The sequence below is a fragment of the Bos indicus genome, chromosome 5 (genome assembly GCF_029378745.1).
Source record: "Bos indicus isolate NIAB-ARS_2022 breed Sahiwal x Tharparkar chromosome 5, NIAB-ARS_B.indTharparkar_mat_pri_1.0, whole genome shotgun sequence".
NCBI lineage: Eukaryota > Metazoa > Chordata > Mammalia > Artiodactyla > Bovidae > Bos > Bos indicus.
The window spans coordinates 74057204-74084811 of record NC_091764.1 but is presented as its reverse complement, the minus strand read 5'-3'; the positions used below and the strand labels follow the sequence as shown (position 1 = coordinate 74084811).

At 38.9% G+C, this 27608-nt stretch overlaps 1 protein-coding gene across 23 annotated transcripts in view; it reads left to right on the top strand.

The window, feature by feature from the left end:
• The window catches only part of RBFOX2 (RNA binding fox-1 homolog 2), a 293466-nt gene that overhangs the window by 158463 nt on the left and 107395 nt on the right, over positions 1 to 27608 (top strand). Inside the window, exon 1 of one of the 23 annotated variants that reach the window (XM_070789694.1) lies at positions 21464 to 24795. The exons of the other annotated variants lie outside the window; for them this stretch is intronic. Within the exon in view, the coding sequence (XP_070645795.1) occupies positions 24751 to 24795 (45 nt within the window). The 5' untranslated portion in view covers positions 21464 to 24750. Of the gene's footprint in view, positions 1 to 21463; positions 24796 to 27608 lie in introns of those variants that run through there. 23 annotated transcript variants of the gene reach the window in all.

Here is a 27608-nt window from a genome sequence, read left to right as displayed (position 1 = left end):
GTTCTTCTTACTGTTTTTGTGTTACATAGTTAGCCCATTCATTCATCCATGCTGATTGACAGTGACCATTTTGGGGAAGTACTATAAAGCATAATGAAAACTGCTGAATTTCTACTTCTATATATTGGTAATTTGGTAATTGGTAGTTTTTCCAGTAACTTTTTTGTCATGTTTTCATTTTTATTATTATTTTAAATTATTTTTAATTGGAGGACAATTACTTTACAATATTGTGATGGTTTCTGCCATGCATCAACATGAATCAGTCACAGGCATACACATGTTCTCTCCCTCTTAAACCTCCTCCCTCCCTCCACTAATTTTTATTTTCCTTTGAACCCTTAAGATTCTGTTTTCACCAAGAAGTAGCCTAATTTATCAATCAAATAAATAAATTTTTTACATGTATGTTCAAGTTGGGCAGTAAAGCTTTTTGCTTGTATTTTTACTATTTCACCAAACAGAAATATATTAAGCAAATTTCTTAAAAACTTGGTAATGAAAAATTCTATTTTGTTTTGCTAATAATATTGTAAAAATTTAAGTGTCAAGTCATACACTCCCATGGCATAAGAAGGGGCTTGGAGAGTAGGCAAGTTGAAAGGGGTGCTTGGGGCTTGGCCAGATTCTTAAAATGGCAGTCTGCCTCTTTATGGTGCTGGCTGCAGAACAGACACGCGCGCAGACCTACCTTGAGCATTTGTTATTTGCAGAGTTTGGAGACTATGAAGGATATGTTACTTTCCTAAGCACAGAATCATATTTTGACCACCCATTATTTGACGGATTTTATTTAATTTCTCCTATGTGTAGGTGTCTTATAGTTTGCCTCTCAGAATGTTACCTGAATTTTTGCTTAAAGCTAACCAGTGGCCCCATTCTCATTCTTCAACTGAAAGAAAAGGTGAGAGGGAGGAGGGTGTTTATGTTTATATTTTAGGTTTAACAAATGAGTTAAGCTTTCCTTTTGAATACCTTGCCAAAGGACTTCAGTTCTGTTGTCTTAGTTCACTGGGTCGGCTGTAACAGAGAACCAGAGACCCGTGACTTAAACAGCACAAGTTTCTGTCTCACTGTTCTGGAGACTGGGAAGTCCCAGATCAAGGTGCCTACCAGGTAGGCCTCTCGGCTCGTAGGCTGCCACCATCTCCCTGTGGGCTTACTTGACGTCATTTTTGTGCATGCCTTGTGGGGGAGCAAGAACAGGAATTTGGGTGCTCGTGCAGGTCAACTCTCCACTGTAAGGACGCTCATTCTATCAGTTTGGAGACCCTGAGGCCCTATCTTCTAACACAGCTGCACTGGGGATTAGGACTTCACCACGTGAGTTTTGCCAGGGAGGGACCCACCAACATTCAGACCATTCACTTATTTTCTTAATTCATCCCAAATTTGAGTAGTTACTATGCACTGACCTCCTTTCTAGTCCTGCCACCGTCCAGCTCAGTTCAGTTCAGTTCAGTCGCTCAGTCATGTCTGACTCTTTGTGACCCCATGGACTGTAGCATGCCAGGCTTTCTTGTCTATCACCAGCTCCTGGAGCTTGCTCAAACTCATGTCCATCGAGTCAGTGATGCCATCCAGCCTTCTGATCCTCTGTCGTCCCTTTCTCCTCCCACTTTCAGTCTTTTCCAGCATCACGGTCTTTTCAAGTGAGTCAGTTCTTGGCATCAGGTGGCCAAAGTATTGGAGTTTCAGCTTCAGCATCAGTCCTTCCAATGAATATTCAGGACTGGTTTCCTTTATTCCAATATTCAGGATGGACTGGTTGAATCTCCTTGTAGTCCAAGGGACTCACAAGAGTCTTCTCCAACACCACAGTTTAAAAGCATCAATTCTTTGGCACTCAGCTTTCTTTATAGTCCCTCTCTCACATCCATACGTGACTATAGGAAAAAACCATAGCTTTGACTAGACGGACCTTTGTTGGCCAAAGTAATGTCTCTGCTTTTTAATATGCTGTCTAGGTTGGTCATAACTTTTCTTCCAAGGAGCAAGCATCTTTTAATTTCATAGCTGCAGTCAACCATCTGCAGTGATTTTGGAGCCCAAGAAAATAAGTCTGTCACTGTGTAAACTCAAAGCAGTGACTCACCCTCACTAGGCCACAGCTTATCTGTAAAACAAAGGGTCGAACCTGTCAGTAGCCATGATTCACTCAGCCTCCATCAATACTAATTCCATTTTCATTTGCTCTTATTTTCCTCTTTCCCTGGTTTTTGCTTAGGTGTCCTCTCTGTTTTTACCCTTTTTTTCCTCTGCTGTTGTTTCTTTGTATTTTTTGTGTTCATGTTCTGCCTTCTATCTCTATCCACTCTTCCCTGAATTGGACATATTTTCTAGGAATTTTTAAGTTTACTATATTTATTGGTATAAAAATTTAACAAGTAGATGGAATGTCTTATATTTATTTCTGTTAAAATATACTGCAAATCTTTAAATCAGATCAACTCTGAGTTAAATTGCTTTTTAGCCACTTCAAGACATTTTTGGATTGTTTTCCTATTTTTCTTAGAATTTAGCCTGATAGGCTAGAGGTGTTGTTTTTCATGTAGGCTTTTACTCAGATGCATTGTGGGAGATCAGTGTGACTTAACAATGATGACAGCAACGGACTTTTCACTTTCAGGGGAAGGAATGACCTGTGCTAGCCCTTCCAATCTCTCCCTTTTGATTTGTGACAAAAGAATATAGTTGTTCCACAGTCTTCTTTTGTGAGCATCAGCAATGATCTCTGAAGTCAGCTTCACAGGTTATAAAAAAATGTGGGTAACATGGGTGCAAGACTGTGTTGGCACTGACATTCCCATGACTGATGGAGAAAGTTTGCCAGAAACAGTGTTACCTGGACTATTATAAGAACTAGATCATCAGTGGGGAGAGGTCATACCCTAGTTGTAATATAAATTCTTAGTCTGATGGGCAGAATCTGAAGAAACAAATCATTCTGAAACAAACTCTACACAATTTCAAGCCGTTTCTTCTGGTTTTCTCTGTGAACTCTTCTTTCAAGTCAGGGGTGAATTCTCTGTGTCCCAGCACTTAGCTCAGGATTGAATGTATATCAGATACTCAGTGGTAAGGGTTGAATCAACTTGAACTCTGGCATTCCATCTTGCTTAGAATTGTCGGTCTCCACCTGCACTTGCCCTGCCCAGCCATGGCCACAGAAAGCATGCACGTTCAAATCTCTGAGTTAGAGAGTTTATCCTGACCTTATATCACAGAGCCACTTTCCCACTGCTCAGCACAGTCTTTAAATAATCTGATGCTTCCTTACCTGTGTGCCAGGGTTTAAAAATGACCCTTGTTAGAGTGGCTTATCTCCTCGCCTGGTCTTTTTATTCTCATACATGATGATGCCCTAGTTTTTCTTGGGGCCTGAACCCAGCACTGAACCCCGGTTCAGTTTACAGAGGACTCCCTTGACTTGTATGTTTCTCTGATATATTGGATCCTGACTCCCTTTTTCTTCTTTGAGTTGAATGGCATTCCTTGTATGACTAGGAAAAGTGAGGTTTGGCCTGTCCTCTCACACTGTACCCGTTGAATGAGGACAGCTCAGATTAGGCTAGTTGGATAATGACTGGAAGCCTGAATCATTTGGATCTTGGCCTCTTTCTGTAAGATGCGTCTTTCCCCATTTATACTGCTTTATTTATTTCCACGTAATAATTCCTTGCTCCTAGGAGTCACTCACCGTCTCCTTAGATGTTCATGTTGCCTACTGATGTTACCCTCACCCTGAATCTCTCTCCACTGTTATTCAGAACTCCATTCCCTCTGCACTGGGCCTCCACTGCTTCGTCCTGTTTTGTCTTCCTTTCTCTTATCTCCACATCTCTTCTGTCCCCCTCTCCTCCCCCCACACAACACACATTACTTAGGGAAACCCAGTTGTATTTCAGAGTGTGGGTCTTGAAACATGTTTATGCATCACCAAAGTTCAGTTTCCCTTCATCTTACCTCCCCTTCACCTTACTGAAAATAGTGACCTTTTAGAGTAGCTTTCAAGGGAGGGAGCACCATACCAGCTCCCTTAGGATGCTGCCGATCGGGAGCCAAGTGGCACGAAGAAGGAGGAGCGCAAAGAGTGAACCATTAAAATCACCGATCAAAACTCCGGAGCTGATGGAAGCCAGAGAAGCGAGGGGAGGGCAGGAGACGGGGAGACTCAGATGTGGGTGAGATTTATTGTTAAGATAATAAAGGCAATCCAGAATACGCGGAGCACCCCAGTGAGTGATTTTCCTTAATTTTCACATTTTGTGTGGCCATGTCCCTCCTTGTGTTGTTAAGGAGACTAAGCTATGTTTGCTTACACATCTCTAAATGTAAAAAAAAATACAGTTCATTAAACTCTTGTTGCCTCCAAACAAATCCTGACAGTTCAAATGTCTGAAAGTCAGTGCCTGAAAACATAACACATCCTACCATTTTGAGAGGAAATTGAGACCTGCGTTTATCCACCATTTATCCAGAAGGGCGTATGCTCTGTATAAATCCAGCCGCGTCTCCTGCACTGTCAGCGTGTGTTCTGTAGTACAGTTGGTGCTCACAAAGTGACCCAGGTACCTTCAGTTTAGTTCTGTGTTATTGATTCTCATGTACAACAGTTCTCAGTTAGCCAGAAAGTTCTGTGGTGGGGTTTTTTTGGTTTTTTTGTTTTGTTTGTTTGTTTTTTTAAATTCAACTTTACTAATTCTTGTAAGGCACAGAAGTTGTCCTCCTTTTGCATATAGGTTACTGTTTTGAATCATTGGAAAGAAGCTTGTCACAAAAGTCCAGAAGTGTGTTTAGAGCCATGATCCCAGTTAGAAATGAGGAGATATAAATCAGAATCTCAGAGCTACGGTGAGAGACTGTACAGTTCAAAAAAGAATATTCAGACCTCCAAGTCATAATGAACATTTTATGCAAGTAAGGCTGTGTATAATAATCTAGGCTGATGGAAGAGGATTCAGAAGATGAAAGTCAGTAAATAATGTAGTACAAGTGTTTTGAAAGTGAGTAAGAAACACTTGTTTAGAGTCTCTGATTTTCTCGGAGTGATTGGAAGAATTTCCACTTGCAGTATTTTCCATACTTGCAGTAAAGTATGTCGTTAGAGCCTGTTCAACTCAGAAGATGTGGGATGGCTTGAGGAAAATTCAGGCCCAACCAGAAAGGGGCAATAGATTCTTGACCCCAGATTTTCCCTTGAGGATTTGTAGCCAGATTGTCTTAAACAACTGTTTAATAAAAAGCAAAACACATACACACACACAGCAAAGGTCTCTCTTACTATTTTAGCCCCTTAGTAAGACAGTTGGAATGTTGAGCCAGAATGTTTCTTGTCAGTTGGTCCCTGACTTGAAAAAATTACAGTGGGCCTAGGATTTGGGTCTCTGGCCTAACTCTTGGGAGAGAAAGAGCTTGGGGTTTTGTGAAAGGTGATGAGGGTTAAATGAAAGTAAAGGACCTTTAATCAAAAGGAAACATCAGAGTTAGGATTAGAACTTGAACTTGGGGAAAATACATAAATTAGAATATTAATTGTTCACCAAGGAAAAATAGGAGTGTTTGAATGGAACAGCTTCTTAAAGAAGGAATTATCACAACCCTGTTAGTTTTCTGGCCTTTGGGTTCTTAATCTTTATGTTGGATCTTGAACCTCTTGAGAATCAAATGAAAGCTCTGGACCAGGTCCCCAGAACAATGTACATTTTTACAACATTTTGTACACAGTTTTCAGAGGAAAAACGGGTCCTGTGAAGCCCAACCATATTAAGAACATATTAACTTTTCTGTCAGCTGCTGCTGCCCGGACTTAGCCAAAATATAGTGAACTTGGTATCATAGGAAGTATTTGGGTGCTGTAAGATGATTAATACTGCTGGCATGTGGATGAAGAATGGATTAAATTCAAGGTAAAAAGTGTATGTGTGCATTAGACCCGTACACTTGTGCCAGGCAATAATAGAATCTGGATTTTAAAGAATTTACTTTCTTTTCATGTCTCTTTATTTAGAACTTAAAATTTAAAAAAGAAGGTAATTGATACAACTGAAGTAGGGGGTATATATATTATTTAATGGGCTAGACATAAGATCCTAGAAAATCAGCTGCAATCCAGGCTTTGTCTTTCACTGCAGTTCTGAGTAAGTCATTTATCCTGTTGTATAAAAACATACATCGTAGATAATGCTGCTGCTGCTGCTGCTGCTAAGTCGCTTCAGTTGTGTCCTACTCTGTGCGACCCCATAGACGGCAGCCCACCAGGCTCCCCCGTCCCTGGGATTCTCCAGGCAAGAACACTGGAGTGGGTTGTAGATAATGCTAGCAAACTAAATTGTAGGATACTGAAAAGCAGCACATACAGAGTTGCTCCAAGTCATGTAACTTCCATGTTAAAACCACAGGTATCATAGAACTACAAGCCAGGGAATCACGATCTCAGAGGCTAATACAAAATTGAAGATTTCCGTGCATGGCAGCTTGTAGTTAAGGTGAAGATAGCAGGCCGGATCAGGTCATAGATTTAGAGTGAGGTCCTGTATATGTAAAGGCTTCCCTCGTGGCTCAGACGGTAAAGCGTCTGCCTACAATGTGGGAGACCTGGGTTCAGTCCCTGGGTCGGGGAGATCCTCTGGAGAAGGAAACGGCAACCCACTCCAGGACCCTTACCTGGAAAATCCCATGGACGGAGGAGCCTGGTATACTACAGTCCATGGGGTCACAAAGAGTTGGACACGACTGAGCGACTTCACTTTCCTTTCTGTATATGTAAGAAAACTGAAGCTGTGGTGGGCTTACTCACTGGGGCTAAGAACTGAAAGGTCAGGTGGTATTGACCCTCCATGTGCCAAAGTCTGGAACCCACGGGTACTAGCCGAGGCAGGTGCATTTTCATGCTGAGGCAAATAGCCCAGGCAGACTGTTAAGAGATTCCACTCTTGAGTAAGGTACCTGAGGACTAGGGATTCAAGGCCTCTTTAGTAAACAAGTTTTGTACACCATTTATTCCTTTTTTTAATTTGTCTTTTATTCAGCAAATACATTGTGCAATCCTACTGTGGGCCAAGCACTGCTGTCAGTTCTAGGAATATGCAGCATCTTTGACTTGATGCTGAATCAGTCAAACCAGTGCTTCATCAAAGAACTACTTTTGTATGTTTTTGGTAAAAGTAGGAATGAGTTCCTAAACTTATTAGCCTAAAGCTTGGCAGAGTCTGGAGCAAGACCGTCTGGCTGGAGTGAAAGGAAGGAGACAGTAAATAACAGTTCTTCCTTCCTGCCCTCGCTAATATTTTAGAACTTAAGGGTTGATTTTCCTAGACTCTTTTGATTTGGTGGTAAATAATATCATAGTTTTTGATACTTTGGGGGAATCTTATGCATGGTATTTTGGTTTTAAAAGGTGATTTCAAAGTCTTTGTGATAGATCCTTTCCTTTTGTTGTCTTAAGTGGGAAGTAATGAGTACCGTAATACTAACTACAAGACTTTTCTAGAAAAGATTCTACATATTGTTCCCTTATTGATTTGAACCAGATCTTCTGTTTTAATTCTTCCTTTCTTCCTTTCAGTTTTAATGGTTTATATAAGTAATATAAAAAATAGTTTTAAAAAAAGCGGTGTGATATACAGTGTTGGATATTACATTGGTAAAATAATCATATCTAAAAGTGTGTTTTCTTATATTTGTGTTTTATTTTAGCTAGGGTTACTGAAGGGAACTTAATCTGGAGATAATAAAGAACAACAAATTTTGACTTGGAAACTGACAATCAAATGAAACATGTGAATCCTTATTACTTTTCTTTATAAAATAATTTTCAAGGAGTGTAATGGAAAAAAGCTTATCAAACATGTTAACCAAGGAAACATCTCTTAAGTTTTTCTTAAAAATTTTTTTAAATTGAAATATAGTTGATTTGCAATGTTATATATACTGTATATTATATATATGTATACATGAAACTAACATATATTAACATATATATTCTGTAAAAGAAATGTATTTTTTTCTTTTTCAAATTCTTTGCCCTTATAAGTTATTATAAAATACTGAGTACAGTTGCCTGTACTTAAATTCTGATAGTGCTTTCCAAAGCAAAACCTTTAGTTAGTATGTTTAAGAAACAGGACTCTTAAGAGACAATGTCCGCATGCTACTTTTGTCCTCTGATAAAGGCAACTATGTGTCTAGTGAGCACAAAGAACACCTATAATGTTTTGGTAACTCCATAGGAAGGAACATATGATATAATAATTATAAATGTTAGGCGTAATCATTTTGTGGTGTCAGTAATTTTCACCTGCATTCTCATCGGATTGTTTCTTCACTGTTGAGTTTTGAGGGCTCTTTTCTGTTTTCTCGACACTAGAATATTACTTGGGCAGAGGTTTTGGGAAGCCTGGTTATAGCCTAGCAAGGGTGGAAGTCTCAGCTCTCCACTTGGCCTTTTCTGCTCTGTGTGGAAGTGAGACGGGGGTATGGCTGGACTAGACAATTAAGACTTTCCGTCTTGCTAGGGTGGCCGTTTCTGTGTTCTTTGCTTACAGAGAGCAAGCTTTCATGGGACCTCTTTTGTCTGAACCATTGGCATTTCCAGGTTGTTTAGCTACAAGTTTGGGTTCTAGAAGGCATGTGGGAAACCCAGGGAACTCACCACTGTGTTCTGAGGTCCCAGTCCAGTTTGCTGTCTTCTCTCCACCTCTAAGAGGTGTCTTATGTTTGTTTAATATATAAAATGTGTAGGGTCTTAAACTGTATCTAGTGGAAGGAATAGGGATAAGTGTATGTACTCCTTCTAGGAAGCAGATGTCACGCCTTTTATTTTATGTTAACTGATGGTATTTCTGTCAAAGAGAAACATATATATCAATATAAATGTTTCAAGAGAAATAAATGGTCCATGTGCTATCTTCCAAACTGTCTTTCTGTGTACATTTTTTCTTTTCTTATGAATTAAAATTCTGCAAATCATAGGACTCCAGAGATTTTCTGAAAATAGGTAATTATCTAATAATGCTATTGAATGGAGCCTTCATGGTATCTTTTCTGGTATATGACCCACCTCCCACCCCGCAAAAAATTTTTTTGTTTGTTTCTTTTGATTTATGGCAAGTTTTAAAAACTTACCCCTGAACTAGACTTTTGAGAAAATTTCCTCAAAATACACTGTTTTTCTGGCCATTATGAAAATGTAATCATCGGTCTGCAACACACTTGGTTCCACTAGGTCTGTGTGTCTTCTGATTTGCCCCCAGCGTGTCTGTCTTAGACACACTGGCTGCAGTTTGACAGCCATTATTTGACATCTGGTTGCTGAGTGTGTCAGTAGTTTCCTCTCCCTGGATATGCCATTGTTCATGTCATGGCCACCTTTTTATAAAGAACTACACTTTGGAAAGTAATTCCAGTTCCCACAGTCCTTATCTGAGACCTTTGGAGTCAGATATCTATTATAATTTGGAATCTTAGATTTTAGAAAGGAATAGCAGTACATGTACTCTCTGTTAGGGTCACACCCCTAGTTGCGGTGCTAGCTAGTCATCACACTCATTCATATATTTACAGCTAAATGACTTTTAATATTCACTCTTGTTACAGTGTTGGGTCCCATTTCATCACCTAATGGATCTCTCTTCCTCCACCACCACACACAAAAAAAAGATAGGTAGGGAGAGGGAGCAGAAAGAAGGCAAGTTTTCCAAGCTCTTTGGACTTTATTTTACACAGAAGGGCTTGTGGACCTGTGGAGACACTCAGCAAGCCCAGTTAGAGTAGAGGCCGCTATTTTTAGACTTGAACTCCCAGCTGTCTGACTGGTGAGGTGCTGCTCTAGGCCTGGATTTGCCAACTGTGATTGTGTCCAGTACAAAAACAAAAGCAGCTATTGGTTTAATCCTGTTATATGGTGTTGATCTTAAAATTCGTTGGATTCGAATTAGGATTTTGAGTTTAATCCTGTAAGGATCAGACTAACTTTCATCTTATTTATCCTAAATCCCTCTTTAATCTTGTTAATTATGCCAGGCCATTTTCCCAAGGGCTCGGGTAAGTATAGTGTATATATTCATATAGTTGTTTCTCCAAGATATCTCTCTTCACCAGCCCCTTCTCTCTCAAAAAGATCACTTTTCTCACGCAGAACTAGAGAGACACACATACTTCTCTGAAGTAGCATTAGTATTATTGCAAGGATGACATCAGCTCCGTGTTCGTACACATGCGATGAAAGTGGGTCTTGGCATGGCCTCCTGTGGGGAATCTAGTTGTCTTCTTGTATTTCCTGAGGGAGGCATATGGCACTCTTCTGAAAGAAGATATTATTTGAGTTTAGAAGCTCTTAGTCAGAATATATTCGCTGGATTGATTGTAATTGAGACACCACTCCCTCATAATAGAACAGAAAATAGTTCTCAAGTTTTGACCTTCACCTTGAAATTGTACCCTGTGTCATGGGAAAAGAAAGTGTGTGTTTGGTCTTGGATCTCCTTGCTTCCACTTTGCAGAAGAGAACTGATTTAGACCTGTGTTCTCTGTTTCTTTCTCTCCTTATTTTAAAGGAAAAGAATAATTGTCAATGACCATCCTCTCCAAGGCAATCAAAATAACAGATCCTAGCTAACTGTAAATTTTTTTTTTTTTTTCTTTTTTAATCTCTACTTTTAGGAGTGGAAAGTCTTATAACTGGGTCAAAAGTTATAGATTCAGGAGCTAGTAAACCTGTACCAGATGATCCTTCTGGAGGCCCCATGTAGAGCCTGTTCTCCCTCTAACTGTTGGGTAGTTGTTGCTATTGTTGGCTGACTAACAGTTGGAATACCTGATGTCGATTCCTTAAACTCCTAGAACATGATGGTTTTATATTGTGGGCAAAGACAGCTGTGATAGACTATTAATCTTTCTCTGCTTATTTCACTTATGCCAATTACACAAGGATTCCTATGTATAAAAGGTGTAACAAACCATTGCTTTACAAATTAAAACTAGACTTTAGAATATATTGGTATATATGTTGGTATATTCAGCTGTATTTTATTTTTCAATGAAATGGGTCCAAAGCCTTTTTATGCATGTATGTTTATGAATGTTTACTTTGCATACTTACTAAGAAGAAAATTAGAGGATCTTCTTTGCAAAAACAAGAAATGAGTCTTTCTGGAAATAGTGTAATGCTGACATTGTGATTGTGAGAAGTAGTGTTGTTCAGTCACTCAGTCGTGTCCAACTCTCTCATGGACTGTATCCCACCAGACTCCCCTGTCTATGGGATTTCCTGGGCAAGAATACTGGAAAATTACTGGAAAATTGGAGTGGGTTGCCATGTCCTTCTCTGGGGGATCTTCCCGACCAAGTGATCAAACCTGCATCTCCTGCATTGGCAAGCAGATTTTTTTTTAATTAATTAATTTATTTTAATTGGAGGCTACTTACTTTACAATATTGTGGTGGTTTTTGCCATACATCGACATGAATCAGCCATGGGTGTACATGTGTCCCCCATCCTGAACCCCCCTCCCACCTCCCTCCTCATCGCATCCCTCAAGGTTCTCCCAGTGCACCGGCTTTGAGTGCCCTGTTTCATGCATTGAACTTGGACTGGTCATCTATTTCACATGTGGTAATATATACGTTTCAATGCTATTCTCGCAAATCATCCCACCCTTGCCTTCTCCCACAGAGTCCAAAAGTGTGTTCTTTACATCTGCATCTCTTTTGCTGTCTTGCATATAGGGTCGTCGTTACCATCTTTCTAAATTCCACATATATGCATTAATACACTGTATTGGTGTTTTTCTTCCTTACTTCACTGTGTATAATAGGCTTCAGTTTCATCCACCTCATTAGAACTCACTCAAATGTGTTTTTTTTTAATAGCTGAGTAATACTCCATTGTATATATGTACCACAACTTTCTTATCCATTCGTCTGCCAATGGACACCTAGGTTGCTTCCATGTCCTGGCTATTATAAACAGTGCTGCGATGAACACTGGGGTACATGTGTCTCTTTCCATTCGGGTTTCCTCGGTGTGTATGCCCAGCAGTAGGATTGCTGGGTCATATGGCAGTTCTGTTTCCAGTTTTTTAAGGAATCCCCACACTGTTCTCCATAGTGGCTGTACTAGTTTGCATTCCCAGCAACAGTGTAAAAGGGTTCCCTTTTCTCTGCACCCTCTCCAGCATTTATTGTTTGTAGACTTTTTGATAGCAGCCATTCTGACTGGTGTGAGATGGTACTTCATTGTGGTTTTGATTTGCATTTCTCTGATAATGAGTGATGTTGAGCATCTTTTCATGTGTTTGTTGGCCATCTGTATGTCTTTTTTAGAGAAATGTCTGTTTAGTTCTTTGGCCGGTTTTTTGATTGGGTCATTTATTTTTCTGGAATTGAGCTGCATGAGCTGCTTGTATATTTTTGAGATTAATTCTTTGTCAGTTGCTTCGTTTGCTATTATTTTCTCCCATTCTGAAGTCTGTCTGTTTACCTGGCTTATAGTTTCCTTTGTTGTGTAAAAGCTTTTAAGTTTAATTAGGTCCCATTTGTTTATTTTTGCTTTTATTTCCATTACTCTGGGAGGTGGGTCATAGAGGATCCTGCTATGATTTTGCCTATGTTTTGCTTAAGTTTCCTCTAGGAGTTTTATAGTTACTGGTCTTACATTTAGATCTTTAATGGCAGGTGGGTTCTTTACCAGGATCTAATTATAAAAATGGGAGAATTGGGGGGTTAAGGAACCCACTTTAGGTGATGGAGTGATTGTGTTATCTAGATGCTTTGCCGGAAGTGAGCAGGGGCAACCAGATTTCTAATCCGCTTTGGGGGAAGCTCCATATCAGGGCTGTACAGAAACATTCAGTGAAGCAGCTCTTTTATCATAAAGAGGATTTTAATTAAAGAATGTTCTTGCATCATAAGCAGAGTAAGCGACAGGCGGCTACACTGGGCATTTATCTCCTTCAAAACACATTACCAGTAATTGCTGTATTAAATCAAAGTCAGAAGAGCTTATAGGTCTGAATCAAGCAAGGGGCTGGTGCCAACCCAGGGATTCCCACACTGCTGCATCGCTGCTGTCAGAGCCCTGCTCCCATCCTCAGTGGGGACAAGCATCAAGTGATGCCTGACAATTCATCTAGAAGGCGTAGGCATGACGAACACAATCTGAGAAGAGAGCCAGTTACATGTTCAAGACCTCATGGCCTTGCCTTTTGGTTAGCTTTTTTTGAGCACAAAAGTACAGTTTCTCATTGTTTTGGTACTACTGGTCAGAGAATTTGTTACCTGTCTTCCACTTGAGGATATTTGCTTTGAGATAAAAATCACGTGTACTGTCTCTGCTGCCTTACTTACTTGCCTTCTTGGTCAAGCATGGTCTTCTCACTTTGAGAAATTCATTCAAAAGCAATGTGCCAAGGTACACCCGTTCCTCTTTCTGACACAATCGTCTGGCTTTTACATACTTTCTGCTTCCTGTTGAGGCTGCTTTTCCTCAGATATCCATCTGGCTTCATAAATCAGGTAATTCTGAATCTCTTTTAAATGCCCTTCTTAAATTATTGGAAACGATGACAATGACAACCACAATAACACTTAACTATTTGCTATATGCTAGGTGCATTCATACGTTACCTGATGTAATAATTGCATCCATCCTCTGAAGTAGGAATTTTTCTTATTTTCTTTTTCCACATGAAGGACCTGAGGCAGAGATGTTAAATAATTTTTCCAAAGTTACGCAGCTAAAAGTGTAAGTGTTAGTCATCAGTCATGTCCGACTTTTGCAACACCGTGGACGATAGCCCCCCAGGCTTCTCTGTCCATGGGATTCTCTAGGCAAGAATACTGGAATGGGTTGCCATTCCCTTCTCCAGGGGATCTTCGTGACCCAGGGATATAACCCGGGTCTCCCACACTGAAGGTGAATTCTTTACCTTCTGGGCCAGTTACACAGCTAGAAGTGATGAACTACAATTTGAATCCCAGGGGTTTGGCTTCAGAACCCTGGACTCCTGACTACTCAGTGTGTTGCTTATGTAACCCAGTTCACCCTCTCCTGGGCATTAGGGATAATTTAAGGAATAAGATAGATTCTATAGTGCCTGCTCTCCTGGAGCGGGAAAGGCAGAAATTATATGTCTGACAAGTTGGAAAGGACATCTACAAGTGCTACGGGGGCATGTAGCAGGGGCCCAACCTAGACTAATCCAGGGGGATTTTCAGGAAAACCTGCCCTTGGCTTCTGCTTGTATCTTATACCTCATTTACCACCATACTCATGATCTTCCTTTTGATAAGACTTTTTCTGTAATATTTTAGGGCATACTTCCCCTTCAGCCCCTTACCAGTCTACATGTCTCCCCCAAATGAAAATAACTAGCCCTCTGCAAATTCATTGCAGTAAATAAGGCAGCAGTTCATTTATTTTAATTTTTAAACAGCTCTACTGAAGTATAATTAATATGCAATAAGCTGCAAATGTGTAAAGCTTATTTTAAGTTTTGACATACGTATATGCCTATGAAATCATCACCACAACCAAGACAATAAATATATTAATCATCTCCAAAAGATTCCTTGTGCCCCTTGGTAATCTTTCTTATCCCCACCCTTTTCCAAGCAATTTCCAAGCAACCTCTAATCTGCTCTCTGACACTGCGGCTTAGTTTTCCTTTTTTAGTATTTTATAAAAATTAGATAATACAATAAATACTCTTTTTTGCCTAGCATCTTTCACCCAGTATAGTTATTTCAAAATTCATCCATGTTATTTTATATACCAATGGTTCCTTTATTTTTATTGCCAAGTAATAGTCCATGTGGATATACCACAGTTTGTTCATCATTTATCTGTTCATGGACATTTGCATTCATTTCAGTTTTACACTATGACACATAAAACCATTCGGAGTACTCATTTCCAAATCTTTATGTGGATATATGTTTTCATATTTCTTGAGTAAATACTTAGAAGTGGAATGCACGGATCATATGATGGGGTATAATTAGCTTTTTGAGAAATTTTTAAACTATTTCCACATTGGTTGTACCATTTGACATTCCTGCCAGCAGTATTTGAGACTTTCTGTTCCTCCATAGCCTTGTCAACACTTGGTATTGTCAGTCTTTTTTTAATTTTAGTGTAATAGGAGGGTAGTAGTATTGTTGTGGTTTAATTTCCTAACAGGTGGTGATATTGAGCACCTTTCCAAAAGTGTATTTAGCTTCCCTGTCTTGTCTTTGGTCAGGTATCCAAATCTTTTGCCCATTAAAAAAACTGGGTTGCAAGTTTTCTTATGGTTGAGCTTGGTGAGTTTTTATATATTCTGGATGTCATTTATCATACATGCTTTGCAAATATTTTCTCTCAGTTATGACTTATCTTTTTATTGTCCTAGCAGTGTCTTTTGAAAAGCAGAAGTTTTTAATGAAATGCAATTTATTAACTTGCTCTTTTGTGAATTGTGCTTTTGGCATCACATCTTAGAAATCTTTGCCTAATCAAAGGTCACAGAAGTTTTCTATTTGAAGCTCTGTAGTTTTGTGTTTTACATTTCAGGTCTGTGGTTCATTTTGAGTTAAATTTTGTATATGGCATAAAGTATGGATCTAGGTTCATTTTTATCTCATGTGGATATCCAGTTGTTCTGGTACCACTTGCTGAAAAGACTGTTCTTTCTCCACTGAGTTGCCTTTGCACCTGTGGGTCTATTTTTGGTTCTTCTGTTCCATTGATCTATTTTTCTATCTTGACACCAATACCACACTGTCTTATAGGAATGTGAGTATTATGGGATTTAGCAGACTTCAGGAAAGTGGTAATAAGATGTGCTGTACCTCAGACATAGCATTTGCTTTTAGCACACATATTAAGAAAAAAAAAGATAATCATAATATTTTAAAACCTATTTTTGAATAGTAGAATGAAGTAGAGAAACATACTGTGTTCATGGCCTAGAAGACCTGATATTCTTAAGATAATAATTCTCCCCAGACTGATCTTTAGATTCAGTGTAATGCCAATCAGAATCCAAGCCAGATTCTTCCAACAGTTAGTAAGCTGATTCTAAAATTCATGTGGAAATGCCAAGGACCTAGAAGAGCCAAAACAACTTTGGGGAAAAAAACCAAGGTTGGAGGACTAACACAGCCTGATTTCAAGTGACAGTAATTAAGATGATGTCATATTAGTGCCAATATTGAGATATCCCTTTTAATGTTATGCAGTGAGATTGTGTCTGTTAGGTTTTGTGGCATAACAGACCTCCCCCAAACTTAATAGCTTAAAACCACATTGGTCATTTGTTTGCTCACAATGAGTGGGTCAGGAATTTGGGTGACTCTTCTCGCCTGGGTGGCTGGGCGCAGGTGGTCTAGGATGACCTCATTTTCATGTCTGGCAGTTGGTGAGCTAGTTGGTTGGGAGGCTCAACTGGAACAGCTCAGCCCTCTTCTACTTGGTTTCTCATTCTTCATAGTTCTTCCCGTGGTCAGCTCAGGGTTCTAGAGAGGAGGAGAGGGCAGCCCCTGGGACAAGCACCTGTCAGCTCTCTGCTTGTGTCATGTTTGCTCATGTCCCAATGGCCAGTCGAGTAACAAAGCTGAGACCAAACTCCAGGGCTGGAGGGAAAATTCCGTCTCTTAAATGGGGGGCTGTGAAATGTGACCATTTTTGTAATCTACCACAGAGATATTATCAGTTGAGACAAAAGTTTCTGTGGAGAGTAAAAGTCTCTATTGTATAAGATAATTATGTAGACTCATTTGTAGACTTATTTCCCTAAAGTATGAGAATATTTACAATTATTTTCTGTCTCAAAGGTAGTATCTTTTTACCCTTATCTTTTATGTACTATTTGTCTTTATGGATTTAAAGTGAATGTCTGTTGTCCCATGGTTTATGGATACATTTTACCTCTTAATAATACTGCCTTAGAATGAAAGAGCAGTTGAAAGACACTTGTAAAAGCGATACTAATTCCTGGCCTCACAGGCTGTATGCCATGTCTGTCACTCCAGGTATCCATAGAAGAATGTATTTCAGCCATAGCATGGCACACCCTGGTGTTACCCGTCCTTCCTTCTGTACCATGTGTCACACGAAGGAGTGTTTCTGTACTTCATTTTGATTTGCTCTTCTCTGGCAGATATAATTCAAAGCATTTCCATTGGTATAGAAGATTCAATGATTCTTACAGGACCTACGAACCAGTGCAACTCATATGAATATTTTTGAATAGGCATTTGACTCTCTGCATATGTTTACCTGCCTGCCTTTCTGTAAGCACCTTACGTATGACTTTGCTTATGCTATGCTGGTTTGTGCATTTGGAATGCTGTCCTACTGCCTCCAAGCTCCCCACCATTGACTCCAATCCATCTGGAAGACTCTTACTAGCTTTCCACAATTCCTTTCCAGCGTTAACTGCTTGTGAGCTCTTCCTGGGTGCCCCCACCCTGGGAAATTGGATGGTGGCAGTGGGGACTGCAGCAGCAGTTACGCTTAATTTTTCTCCCAAGACTTGTTCTGATAGGGATGGCATTAATCACGTGGTACTTTGGTACCTATTATTTTCTACTTTCTCACCCCTACTGTCAGCTCTTTGAGAGCTTTCTGTATTCCTAGGACTTCACTGCTGGGGACATCTTGCTTGAATGAATGAAGGTTGACTGAACAGATAAGAGATGGTCTGTGCCTGGTGTTTAATTCATTTACCTCTGGTTTGTATTCTCAAGTAATAAAATGCAGACCCTCCCTTTTCACATACTGATGGTCATATCTGTGTAAAAGGTACTGGCTTCATCCTTTGAGAGAAATACCAAGATGAATAGACAGGTCCCATTCTTAAAGAAATCATCCAGTTAATAAAGTATGTCTTAAAATCTATAGAAAGTGCTAAGTGCTGTTAAGTCGGCTACAGATAAAGCATCTTGAAGGTCAGACAAAAGAAAAATGATTTCTAGCTCGAAGTAATCAGGAGGAGCTTCATGGGGCAGATAGCATTTAAGGTAGGCCTTGAAGGAGTCGCTTTCAGATGTGAATATTGAGTAAAGAAACAATGTAATCAAACAAAACAAGATAAAAGTCTGCCTTGATGGAGACAACAGTGGAGAGTTGAATGTATCGATAATTTTGGCATTAACTTGCCACTTGGAAGACAAAGAAGCAGCCCAAGGTAGAAAGTTTTGTTAAAGTAGGCATCATATCTGTTTTTCATTCTGACCATGTATTTATCAATTTTGCTGCCATCTTTTTACTGATATTACTGAAATAGCTCTCTCAAAACTTCTCTTGGTCTCCTATTTGCTAAATTCAATCACCTTTTCTACATTCTCTTTAACCTTTCTATATCTGCTTGACACTGTTAAATACTCTTATCTGGTATCAATTTATTAAATGCTTTCCCAACTGTAAGAGACACAGGATAGAAGAAAAGTAACACATGTCCTCTGTGTCCTGGCTTTTGTGAATAGTACAGAATCCTGCTTAATCTTTTAATCCTTTGTTGCTATTTCTGCCTTCTAGAAGTGTGTATTCCTTAAGATTCTATTTTCAGACCTTTGCCTTGTATCAACTGTTGTCTTTTTCCCTCTTCTTTTCCTCTGTCCCTCCTTCCCTCCCCTTCCCCCCCTCCCTTTTTGAAGCTTATGTTTCATGTTCAGGACATGCTGTGGACTAAATCATTATGACCTTAACTGTTCCTTCCATACTCCTCTTGGATCTTCGTTTCTAACCCTGACCTCTCTCTGGGGCTGCCACCTATAATTCTGAGCACTTGTGCTGTGCTGTGCTTAGTCACTAAGTCGTGTCAGACTCTTTGCGACCCCATGGACTCCTCTGCCCACCAGACTCCTGTCAGTGGTGATTCTCCAGTTGGACATTTTCTATTGGATGTCCTTTCACAACTTCAAACCAGTTCATGCTTCCGACTTCCCTGTTTTAGCAATGTTATCCCTATTTGGCCAACTAGACTTAGAACCTTGGTGTTATATTTAATTACCTGCTCTTTTAGACCCTACGTGTTTTGTTGTTGTTCAGCTGCTCAGTTGTGTCTGACTCTTTGTGTCCCCATAGACTTAGCATGCCAGGCTTCCCTGTCTTTCACCATCTCCTGGAGTTTGCTCAGACTCATGTCCATTGAGTTGGTGATGCCATCCAACTATGTGTGAATAGTCTCCAATTCCTGTAATGTCTCCTACATCTGTTCCTTCTTTATTCCTTGTGGTAACATGTGGGTTTTACATTAATAAATCTGTCTACTGCTGTTCACCTAATTGACCTCTCCACCTGTGTTCCCCTTTCCATTCTTCCTGCAGCCACCAAAGGCCATTTCACAAAAAGTTAGTTTTGTAGTGTTCTTTCTCTCTCAGACAGTCTAAAGGTCTGAAATACACAGCTTGATGGCCTAAGCCCTCTACAGTGACCCTGACCTACTCCTCTTGCTTGCCACTGTTTACCCACAGTCCAATAGACTGGCCACACTGATCCCTATGTACGTCTTACATATATCTAACTATATTATTTTACCTACATATGTATCTTTCTTTGTCCTATCCCCTCCACCCTCATCTGTCTATCTCAAGCTTTATCTCTTTTTGAATTTATGTGTTATTCCACTACACAGCAATCTGTGGAACCTTCTTAGCTTGCTACTAAAATCAGTTATACCTTAGGGCAGAGGTCTTTACAGTCTTTGCCAAAGCATTCTACCCAGAGGCCTAGCTAGTTATCTCTGAACACTGAACACATCTTTGAACACCTATGCTGTAGGTTTATGACATAGGCAGAAGGGAAAGAAAAGGAGAGAAGAAAACAAGAATGAGAGAGTAGAAGTACGAAGAATCTCAGATATTTTCTGGTTATCCAGAATTGAGTAAGTCTTGAGATCCCTAGGGTTGTAGATAGTACAGTTTACACTACAGTTACCAGCTATTCCCTCTGGCATGGGACTGCAAATTATCTCCTTTATCTTTAGTTAAATTTAAATTTCCTGAATCTCGAGATCATTTCTAGATAGCGCACTCCCTCACTAGGTCTTGTTCTCTCTATATCGTTACATTCTATTTAACAGACACGTTCTAGGTGTCCCAAGTGTTGAAATTTATAGACTACATGTCTCTGCCAATGAAATATATAGAAGTATATGGAGACCATTTTCTATATTCATGTTTCTAATTGATGAGTACACAAAAACTTTAACACTAGAAAGCATTCATGATGTTGCATTGCATATTTTCTATTGGTGTAATTTGGGATTGTCAGCAAATAACTGAGCTTATTGTGGAGAATAGTCTTTTTATTCGGGGAATTTTATTTTTAATAAATATGATAGTATTTAAATCTAAAGGAAATACCTAGACTGTTTCCTCTGAGGGAGGGACACACTTAGTACTAATTTAAACTGAAAATGTTCACATTTTTTGTTTATCTTTTAAATCTTTGAAAATGGGAGAAAAATATTGAAACGATGTTCAACTTCTGACCCACGTGACAAATCTCTATTAGTAACTAAGGCTCTGTTAGTCTACAGAAAGACTGTATGTCAGGAAAAGAGAGAAGCTTGACTCTTAACCCTAACATTTGTAATTTGATCTTTTGTAATATGCTTTCTTCCTGGTGAAAGATTCACCTTTCTTTCTGTAAGGAATTTTTAGAATTTTTGTTTGACTAAATTATTGGCCTTAAATTATAATTTCAAAAAATCTATAGAAAGAGGTAAGTAAAAGGGCAAGCAGAAGTACAAGGAGTTATGATTCACATATTGAAATATGTTGACATTTTTCCAAACGGCTCATTATTTAAACTATACCTGGGTACTGATTGTTTATCATCTAAATCCTCCAGTATTAAATGAGAGTTTATATTTATGTCGTCATGTTAGGTAAAGCAAATGTGATAACATAGAGAATATTACTAATTTTTAAAGTTGTTGTTTAGTCGTTAAGTCGTGTCCAACTCTTTGTGGTCCCATGGACTGTAGCCTGCTAGGCTCTTCTGTCCATAGGATTTTTCAGGCAGGAATAGTGGAGTGGGTTGCCATTCCTTTCTTCAGGGCATCTTCTCAACCCAGGAATTGAACCTGTATCTCCTACATTGCCAGGTAGATTTTTCTCAGCTAAGTTACCAGGGAAGCCCAGTTTTTAAAGTACTTGTACTCAAAATAAAATCTGCTTTGATTCCCTTAAACTTAAAAAAAGATGAATTATAGAACATTAAATGCTCATTTAAATGTATTTAAACAAATTCAAAGTTTATTTTAAGGTAATAAATGAAAACCACTATCCCACTCCCTAGAGGTTTTGGTTTTGTCCTATGCCTATGGTATGTGTGTATATAAATATGAACTATGTATGGCATATATTGGTGTGCATGTTAACCAATAAATTATATGTGTATATAAATATATAGCATATAACTTATATGTGAGACACATAAAGCTTATAAATTACATATGTAATTTATTCACAAACACACAGATATATATATATATATACATTTACAAATATGGAACTACAGAATTATACTTTAACCACTATTCAGCAATATAATTTTTCTCACTTAAAAATGTATCAGCCATATCTTTTCACCATGTCCGTATAGATTTATCCACAAGAAGAACTTAAAGCTACAGAGATTGATAAGGCCCTCAATAACATATCTGGGGACACTTTCAGGTTGAAATTAGGTTAGTTGTTCCAGAGTTTGAGTTACAGTCTGTCATCTTAAATATAGTACAGTTTGGGAAAAATGCATCTTCTGTGATTAATTCATCAGATACTGAACTGTGTTATTAACTCATGAAAGTTAAGTTTGTCAATTGTAGTTCATGGTTAACAATACCCTCTTATGGTTTATGAGTATCATCATTTTCCAGTCTTTATATCAAGGGAATCTTGGTATCAGTCATATCAAGAAGGTGTAATAGTGTAATAGTGATTAAGATGCTAGTTTACAAGTGTTTGTGTGGCCAGTACCACTGTACTGCTGGAGGTGGGATGGCAGAATGGACAGGAAGAAGAAGGATTGGAGGATTATTTGATTTGATTAGAAGGGAAATTTTAGTTTTTATTTGTAATATTTATTTATTTAAACAACATTTTATATATTTATTTATTTGGCTGCACCGAGTCTTAGGTGCAGCACATGAAATCTTCGTTCTTCAGTTGCAGTACTTGGGATCGTCTATCTTTAGGTGCCGCATGCGAATTCGTTGTGGCACGTAGAATCTAGTTCCCCGATCAGGGATCAAACCCAGGCCCCCTGCATTGGAGGATGGAGTCTTAGCTACTGGATCACCAGGGAAGACCCCAGGGAAGATTTGGTAAAAGGTTTTATTATAGAAACATCCCTTTTGTTATTTCTTTGTTGTTGTTCAGTTGCTAAGTTGTGTCCGACTCTTTGCAGCCCCGTGGACTGCAACACACCAGGCTTCCCTGTCCTTCATTGTCTCCCAGAGTTTGCTCAAACTCATATCCATGGAGTCAATGATGCCGTCCAACCATCTCATCCTCTGTTGTCCCCTTCTCCTCCCGCCTTCAATCTTTCCCAGCATCAGGGTCTTTTCCAGTGAGTCAGCTCTTTGGATCAGGTGGCCAAAGTATTGGAGCTTCAACTACAGCGTCAGTCTTTCCAATGAATAATTCAAGGTTGATTTCCTTTAAGATTGACTGGTTTGATCCCCTGCAGTCCAAGGGACTCTTGGGATAAGTAGAATGTATGTTACAGGCCAGGCTCAGACAATCTCTGTTAAGAATTGATAAAGCAGGGTCTCATAGTTTTAGTGGTAAGAAAGTGACACTGTGAAAGTGTTCATTAAGAGCAGCATTTAAAAAATATCATTCCCTGAGTGAGAAATTGCTCACGATGTTTAATTTTGGAGCTGTAGCATTGTTTTGCCTTTTGGTTTTACGTGTGTACTCGTCTATTCTCCCACAAGTTGCAAATTTCTCAACAACAAAATGGTGCCTGTTCATTTCTCCATTGCTTAGCACAATACCTTGTGTATAATAGATCAGTAAATTTTTAAATTATACTGGATTGGTTTATTATTGTCCCTTATGTGTAATACACATAGAATCAGTACCAGCAATGCAAAGATAATCTAGTACGTTGCAGTGGTCCACCTGATCTCTAAGAACCGAATTATTGTAAATGCTTAATTTACAAAAATTAAGACAGATATCTTAATATCTTAAGATATTAAGATATTAAGATCTGTCTTAAACATACTAAGGCCATTTTGACTTTTAAAAAGCAGTTTCTCCTGAACAATACTAAAATAAATTGCAGTGACCATAAAAGGAGAAAAACTGCACTGGGGGTGGAGTGGACTTGGTAAGACTTAGACTCTTACAAATGCTTCACAGTTGCAGATAATCCTCATGGGTTAATCTTACTAAAACATGTTACAATATTACTCTCTCTCCAAGATTAGGGAGATCAGAGCCCCCAAAACTAATTTAGAATTATTTATCATTTTGAACTTTTGAATGTTTGCCCAAACTAGGGGATTTGTTAGCAATGATAGTTATAAACGTGCCTCTCTTACTGAGCATTTATCTTTACTTTCTGCTCACTGTATGTTCAGTTTTCTAAGAATTGCTTAGCAGTTCCCTGGTTTTACAAGGGCCGTTTTAGGCTCTGAAAGCCAACTCTTTAACCTGCCCTATATTGTCAGACTGACCTAACACCTGTCTGTGTTTGTTACTGCTTTTAATATCTGTTATAGAAATATGTGTGCACATGTGTGTTTGTATATAATGGTAGGGTGAGTATAGCAGCTTCCTAAAAGGGGAAAAGCAACTGGCTTTTCTGAAAAGACCTTTCCACCCCCACCTTTCTGCAGGCAACCGCACTTAATCCTTCCATGTTTGACTGGAACAGCTGAGAGAGTCTCTGGCATATCTGAAGGTCTCCAGTGGACTCATGTTGCCTCAGAGTCGGGGCCACCTTCCTCTTTTCTTGTGCTGATCTTGCCAGCTGTCCAAGCTTCTGCTGGAGCCCAGCAGAGGAGATGTTAAATGATACAAAAACATACAATGTCATGAAAGAGCTCCTTTCACTGCCTGTAGCAGTGTGACTTCATTTCTTTCCCATTTCTTTCCACAGCAGAAGGCTTTTATACTGTTAATCCTAACACCTGTCTGTGCTGGAGACAGTGAGAAGGGTGTGTGTGTGTGTGTGTGTGTGTGTGTGTGTGTGCATGCGCATGTGCGCAGTCCCCGCCCAAGAAGAAGTAGGGAAATAATACGAGTCCCATTTGCTTTTCCACCTCCTGGATTGGGAGTGTTCCCTCTGACGTACTTAAAGCCTGGAATATATATATATCACTTTGGATCCTGGATACCTTGTGCTTCCTACCGTTTTTTGTGCCACTTTAAGGAGCCTACGATCCCTTCCTTGGCTGTCATTCTCTACCTCTTGAGTTTCTGGAGAAGTTGTCAGTTTAAAACCAACAGTAACAGCAAACCTCTAGTGTAGTTTTCAGTCTATAGCTAGTAACTCTGTTGGAACTGTCTACTTTTCCTTGAACATTTCTTTTGTGTAGTGTTGAGTCTTACTGGGGTGGAAGCCTGGGCTGAGCCAAGCTCTTTCCTCGTCATCTGAGTCAACATACTTATCTGCGTAGGCTGGAAGTCAGCCAAGGATTTTTTGGTGTTTCCAGGTTCCTTTGGACAGGACACCCACATCAAACAAGGCAGAAGCTTAAATACTTTCTGTACTGTCTTTATCTGAAGATCTTTTCCCCATTTGCTATGTATGGTGTATATTGTATGGATTATCAATATCCTGTTGTCCAGGTAAGCTGAGGGTTATAACTTGTTTTCTAGATAGTACTTGATTGATGTGAGAATTTTATGGTGGGATGAAATGCTTATAAGCTTCCTGTCTTCTGACCTGGTACCATTCAGAGCATAGATTTCCCAAAGCTATTTGCTAATTTGCTGTAACAAGAAGTTTGATATTTATAGTATTGACTGCTGGGCAGGGGGGTGGTTGCTTTCAGTCCTAGAAGTTCTGAAGCTTCAGAGATTCTTGTGTGTGTGTGTGGCAGGGGGAAGGGGGTTACCCAACCCACGTGTATGTATGTATGTTTTAAATACTGGGCTTGGCATTATAGTTGTAACATAACTAAGCCACAGTATATATTATAGTAACTTCAGGCTCATTTTGAGTAGACTAGAGGCACAGATGGCAGTTTCCAACTGTTGCCGTAGTTGTCAGAGAGGTAATATACAGTAGAGGGCGCTCTCTCCACACTGAGCATTTTATTCTGCGATATTATTGCCGTTTTAGTTATTTACTTGTTGAAATCCAGAATCATAAAAATTTAGGCCTTTATCAGCCATACTCTTGAATAACTATTTGCCTTTAAGTTAGTAGCAATATAGTGAATGAAGTTGAAGTTAAGGATTATGGATTCTGATTCAAGCTATAGTATTAAACGTCCATATTCATATTCAAATAACTTCATTTTTCTTGACTTCACTTGTATATAAAATAAAGATTTAACTAGGTTATTTTTCATATGTCATGATTCTTTGAAATATTGATTGTGCTGAAAATCTAGACTAGGAAAACAAAAATGGTCGATACAATTAATTCTGAATTATCAATACTATTTGGTTTCTCAGTTTGGTTTGGTTTGTTTTCATGGCACTTAATTTTTTCTTTCAGACAGCCATTTCTCTAGTAATTAGCTCCTAAGTTGTGGTTTCGACAGAAATGCCTAGGGTTAAAGGAAGTGACAAACCCCAGTTTATCTTATTAGATAGGCTGGGCCTGAAGGCTAAACCAAGCTCTTTTTAATTGGACCTATTGGATAAGTGCTCCAATGTAAACTCACAGCTCTCGTTCAAGTTGTGAGCTACCAGTATGGATGTCATGTGGGAGGGGATATGGTTATGTTTCTTTAACTATATTCTAGTGCACTGGTCTATACCATATGTTTTGTTTTAACTATATAATCTTCTATAATTTTGAGTTATTCAGATTGAGCAAGTATTTTCCATAATGAGGTTTTAAAGTATTCATGTATCTCATTTATGTGTGAGCTATTTTTCTTCTGGCATAACACAATTGATTGGTCAGTGTAAAAAGTGTTGTGAGACTAGATTAAAAGCAAAACTTCTTACAAGTAAATATTGATGTGCTTTTGAAGACAAAACATCTGTGAACAGTAAATTTCTGAGACCCAGCTAGTAAAATAAGAGACTTGTAATAAATATAAGTAATGTAAAAAAAAAACTGAAAAGGCAAAAATGTTCCCAAAGAAGATTGAGGTGTTTAAGATTTATGAGAAAAATAAATGTAATTTGTAAATAAATTTTTCAATGTAGAAAATTGGCCATTCCCCCCAAAACTAAAAGTGGTAGAGTGGATTAAAGGGTTGTTGTTTAGAAATTATGACATATTTGATAGTCTTTACGCTAAAATTATATTCATTTATGATAAAATGAACTTGCCACCCCAAATCTTTTCAGTCATTAAGATTTAGTACTGATAAATGTGGCGCTCAGGATTTAAAACTGCACTTTCCCAACTTTGCTCCATTTATTAGGTCATTCTATCTGAAATTAAGATAGCTTAGAAATGCAGGTAATGGGATACTAAAATTTAAGAGTACACTCTCCACCACATTGGGGAAGTTAGTGTGATTGAAAAATGAACTTTATGTTGAAGGATCCCAAACTGTCTTATAGTTTTAATTCTGTTAGGGTAACAGGTTCTTCCAGTACATTTATAAATGTTGGTGCATTTATGATGGCTGTTTACTCTCCAAACTCTTATCTCCACTATAGTTATAAAATTTGCTTTTTAGCTTCTGTTACATTCTTGTGCTTAGTTAAATCAAAGCTCTTTGTTGCCTGCTGCTTGTGGTTCTGTGCCAATGCTTGATGCAATTGGACATTATTGAGGTGGTGATTGAACAGTATTTTTAAAAAATTAAAAGTTTTGCACATTTTTTTAGATTAAATTTCTAGAATTGCTAATGTGAAGATAATGAAACAAAGTGAATTCTCAGCATAGGGCAATGAAGTATTTTAGATACTTGACTTTTTATTGCTCCTGTGGTTCATAAAATCATGCCTGTCTTAAGAGTGTGCAATTTAAATTAGTTATTTTATTAGTTATAATTTTTGCAGAACCAAATCTGGGCCAAATCAGGTTAAAATACAGGCAGAGTAAGTAGGTGTAGAGGGTTGCTAGACATGATTTAAAGGATAGTAAGTATGGTCTCCCTACCCATAAAAAATCTATTTGAGGGAATTCCCTGGCGGTCCAGGGGCTTCTGCAGTGGCTCAATGGTAAAGAATCTGCCTACAGTGTAGGAGATGCAGGTTCAATTCCTGGGTCGGGAAGATCCCCTGGAGGAGGAAATGGCAACCAACTCCAATATTCTTGCTGGGAAAATCCCCTGGACAGAGCAGCCTGGCTGGCAACAGTTCCATAGGGTCGCCAAAAGTTGGATGTGACTGAACTACACATGCATGCCTGGCAGTCCAGTGGCTAGGACTCCACACTTTCAGTGCCAAGAGTTTGGGTTCAATCCCTGATCCAGAAACTAAGATCCCTCAAACCTCACAGTGTGGCCAAATCAGAGGGAAATCTA